We start from the raw sequence: 4360 nt of genomic DNA, 5'->3' as shown, positions 1-4360 counted from the left end.
AGGAAAAGTTAGAAGGATGAAGTCCGCCTTGAGATAACAGTAATTATAATGGCTGGCTGGAGGAGTCCCACCTGCTGCCTCGGGTTGTTGACTCCACCGACCCGTTCTCCCTCACGCGTTGTTATAGATGCCACAGCACTACCAAACGAATAGAATCCCAACCTCTTTAATACCCTTCAATGTACACTACAAACAATCTGATACTACTATTGAGTCAAATATTGCAGTCAGTGTTGCAAGAGTCTTGAGTCTGTATCCACTGTGATGAAAACATTGGACGTCTGTGTGAGGAGATCAGCTCGCAACACACGGAGCATCCTTAGCCACCAATCCTAGTTGCTGCCTCCCCCTAGTCTCACCCAATGAAGTGCCAACCATCAGGTATATCAGACGACGTAGCACATTAGATTGCGTCACCAACTCATCAAGTGGGTCTTCTTGAGATTATCGCTGGTGGCCTTCCTATCCCCTAGTGATAGGTTAGCAGTCATTATTGCCCATCCTATCAAATTTTCTCTCCTGATTCTCTCACCTCGTGGAGCTCTAGTGTTCAAACTTTCTAAGCTAACCTGTGGGCCCAGCAGAAGCCACACTCTTCCAGGTAGTCAATAATGATATGCATACCCACATGTACAATATAGTGAATAGTGTACCATTTATTAGAGTTGGCCGTTGCAAGACTGACTTGCGACTTGGCAACTTTGGTAAAGCTTTTACATATATTCAAACAAAAAACATAGTTTCATAAATCAGTTGTACTTAATTATTATAATTTTTTCAGATCACTTGAAAAGTTAGACTGCAAATATAAGACAATGAAGCCAAATTTTCGATGGAAGAAAACAAACTCTAGTGGAAAAAGAGCACCGTTTTCAAATGCAGAGGCAGTTTTCCACAATGAAAGAATTCTTCCATATGATAGAAAAGAGATCATCAAAGAAGATGGAGTTAGTGGTGGTGATTTTCCCTATCATTTACATATGCAAGTGATCAAAAACCCTGAAGTGGAGGGAAGAAAGCCTAAGTGTTTTTGTAGTTCAGAAGTGATAAAAACCAGAACTAGACAAGCAAGCAGTGGGTATAATCTGAAAAATATATTCTACTGGAGGCCAGATTGGAGAGGGAGTTTCGTATTTGTGTTGATTGTGGTGTGTTTATTGAGCAGAACAACACAAGGAGCACTGAACAGTGACAGTGATGCCACATACGATGATGATAATGTAATGTTTAGTGCTAGAAGACTGAGTAGCTTGACAACACCAGATCCTGTAAATATTTTACATGAAGAGCACAGTGATCTCATTGGTGATGGATCAAAATCTACAAAGACACCGTGTGGAAAAGAGAAAGGAGTGCATGTGAAGATCCAGTATTCTTCCAGTATTGTGGAAAATGGTAAGTAGTTCTTTTCTGTGATGCGTTGGGTATAAGAGCTACCTTTCAAAATGTCAGTGTCACATTTTTCAGTTCAATAAATGTACACTTCAGAGAACTAGCTAGTAGTGTGTGATGAATTCTGAAATGAGTGCATTGAATCATTCTTAGATTTCCTGATCACCATACTCTCTGACCCCTGGTATCTACCTGTAGAATACATAGTGGCCTTCAAGGGATACTACAGACAAGAGGCTCGTGAACGTTTCATAAAGGCAGCCTTAAATGAGTCCAATGTGGTGCGGTGGGAGGTGGTGCCCCGCAACAATCCTGCCAGTGACTACCCAAGTGACTTTGACGTGGTTCAGGTGAGTTGCATGTGTGTGTGCATGTGCACACACACACACAGTAAGCTTTTGCAATGTACTACAAAAGACATTTTGTTCAGGTGGCAGAGAATGTATAAAGTCAGGATTAATTTAAATCAGAAAGTGTTGACTATATTTTTATTAACAAATAATTATGTTCACAGATTCAAGAACATCACAAGAACGTGGGTCTAGATGCACTGAAGGACCATCCTGCAGTGAAAAGAGTAACTGCTCAGCGCATGGTGATTCGCCATCTACACTTCGTCAATGACACTGAAGATGCAGATTTGGACCAGTGGAAAGAGAATGTATTTGCTAATGTTTCTGATACTGAAGGTTATCCTGGTATGGTCTTCAATGTAACTGATTCTGACAGAACTACTTTAGGTGATGAGTCTTCCTTAAACTCTGAGGAAGAGTTAACTGACACACAGGAAATACACGATGATGACATGGAGTATGACCAAATGTATGTTGAGACTGGTGCAGACAAAACAGACACCAAAGGCATAGGTGATGGTGAGCCTTGCAGTGGAGATAAATGCAAGGAAGGGGAGACAGAGGATGGCACCTGGCCAGCCTCTAGACCACTGCGGCGATCTTCACTAACATTAGTGAGTTGAATGTCTTTTTGACATTTGCAGTGTTATAGATAAATTAATAAATTCTGAGAGATATGTTTAGTGATTACTTACAATAATGTAAATCTGTATTTAACTTGCATTAGCAAATAAGTAAGGGAAACTTTTCCAGGGCACAGCATTTTGGCAGACCACAGGCAGACACTCCAGCCGCCGTCTTCTACGTGCTATCCCCAGGCAGATAACAACCACCCTGCAGGCAGATGTACTGTGGAGCATGGGCATTACAGGTGAAGGAAACTTGGCTTATGACCACATGTATGCCAATCCAGTGCTGACTGTCAAGCATTAAAATAATTTTATCTTTTTGTTTAGGTACTGGAGTTAAAGTGGCTGTGTTTGACACAGGCCTCTCGAAATCCCATCCCCATTTCAAACGCATCAAGGAACGAACAAACTGGACAAATGAAAAAACTCTTGATGATGGCCTAGGGCATGGCACCTTTGTAGCAGGAGTAATAGCATCCAGTGGAAAGACTTGCTTAGGGTTTGCTCCTGATGCTGAGCTGCATATTTATAGAGTATTCACAAATAACCAGGTGAGTAGTAGCAGTAAGGATGTACATAAGTACAAGTACTGAATGGTTTGGGATGCATAGATTATTGGATAAAAAAAAAAAGACCATGGATGTAGACACTATCTATTTATGTATTTGAAGGTGAATAAGTGAGACAACGTAAACTCTCTCTGAGTAGTGCATTGAAATGCTCATCTCTTTTTATTTGTATTGCTGTAGAACTGTTTGCTTTCTGCAGGTGTCCTACACATCCTGGTTCCTTGATGCTTTCAACTATGCAATTCTAAAGAAGGTGGATGTGTTGAACCTAAGTATTGGAGGACCCGATTTCATGGATCATCCCTTTGTTGACAAAGTATGGGAACTGACAGCAAACAGAGTCATCATGGTGTCTGCCATTGGCAATGATGGGCCACTCTATGGGTTTGTATATTTCACCATCAGTACCTTTGATATTTTTAGTATGTTGAAATTTTGTAGATGACTACAAAGAGATTGCAGAATGTCTACTAAGAGATGAAATTTCAAATATAACTTTGTGATTCATTAATTGAGATTAAACTTCATCCAATACTCATGATAATTGGATTTATTTCAGAACTTTGAACAATCCAGCAGACCAGATGGATGTTATTGGTGTGGGCGGCATAAATTTTGAAGATCAAATTGCCCGCTTTTCCTCCCGAGGGATGACTACATGGGAATTGCCTCAGGGGTGAGTTACTCACATCTGCTTCAGTGTATGCACTGCTCCTCTCTTTATGCTTGAGGTGTGAAATCTTAGTGTGATTGTATAAGTGAAGTATGGCTCAGGCCTGAGATTCTTATAGTTTCCACAACTTTGTCTTGACAACAGATATGGCCGTGTCAAACCTGACATTGTGACATATGGGTCCCTGGTGCAGGGATCAAGCATGGAGGGCAAGTGTCGACAACTCTCAGGCACTTCAGTTGCCTCTCCAGTTGTTGCTGGAGCCGTTACTCTTTTGGCCAGGTACTTGATGCTACTGCACCTCTTCTTGTTTGTTATATTATATTATAACAAATATTACAGCTTCTCTGTACAGTTACTTCATAATTGTGACTTCCTCTGAATATTAAAATGATTATATTATGAAAATCATGAGAACCAAATTATCAGTAACTTAGAAAATTAAATACTGTAGTTATTTTTTTTATTTATTATTATTTTTTTTTTATAAAAATTGATCTGATGTTTTCTTTTTAAAAATTTGATGTTACTATATGTAATAATTTTCTGTTTCAGTGTTAAGTAGATCCAGAATAGCAGCATGTATTTTCATAAATATTCAAACTGAGGTAAGTTGATTAATTAGATGTATAAGAATGTGAATATTTTTTTTCAGTGGTGTTCTTCACCGAGGAGGCATCATCAACCCAGCCAGCATGAAGCAGGCTTTGATGGCTTCAGCTCGAAGACTTCCAGGAGTAAATA

General features: G+C 39.8%; 1 protein-coding gene across 3 annotated transcripts in view; it reads left to right on the top strand.

Annotated features, from left to right (window-relative positions):
- Positions 1-224: 224 nt before the first annotated feature.
- The window catches only part of LOC123517774 (membrane-bound transcription factor site-1 protease-like), a 22090-nt gene continuing 17954 nt past the window's right edge, over positions 225-4360 (top strand). For 2 of the 3 annotated variants that reach the window (XR_006678579.1, XM_045278214.1), the window contains exons 1-10: positions 225-381; positions 782-1395; positions 1591-1742; positions 1907-2359; positions 2499-2616; positions 2702-2925; positions 3143-3327; positions 3503-3619; positions 3761-3898; positions 4272-4360. The exon at positions 4272-4360 is cut by the window's right edge and continues 287 nt beyond it. Coding sequence is in view for 2 of the 3 variants with exons in the window: in XM_045278214.1 (XP_045134149.1) it covers positions 816-1395; positions 1591-1742; positions 1907-2359; positions 2499-2616; positions 2702-2925; positions 3143-3327; positions 3503-3619; positions 3761-3898; positions 4272-4360 (2056 nt within the window). In the remaining variant the exon portion in view is untranslated. Of the gene's footprint in view, positions 382-476; positions 602-781; positions 1396-1590; positions 1743-1906; positions 2360-2498; positions 2617-2701; positions 2926-3142; positions 3328-3502; positions 3620-3760; positions 3899-4271 lie in introns of those variants that run through there. The other variant, XM_045278215.1, reaches the window with a different exon arrangement.

The sequence above is a fragment of the Portunus trituberculatus genome, chromosome 42, assembly GCF_017591435.1.
Source record: "Portunus trituberculatus isolate SZX2019 chromosome 42, ASM1759143v1, whole genome shotgun sequence".
NCBI classification, from domain to species: Eukaryota; Metazoa; Arthropoda; class Malacostraca; order Decapoda; family Portunidae; genus Portunus; species Portunus trituberculatus.
The sequence above is the reverse complement of the archived record's forward strand: the minus strand, read 5'-3'. Positions and strand labels throughout refer to the sequence as shown.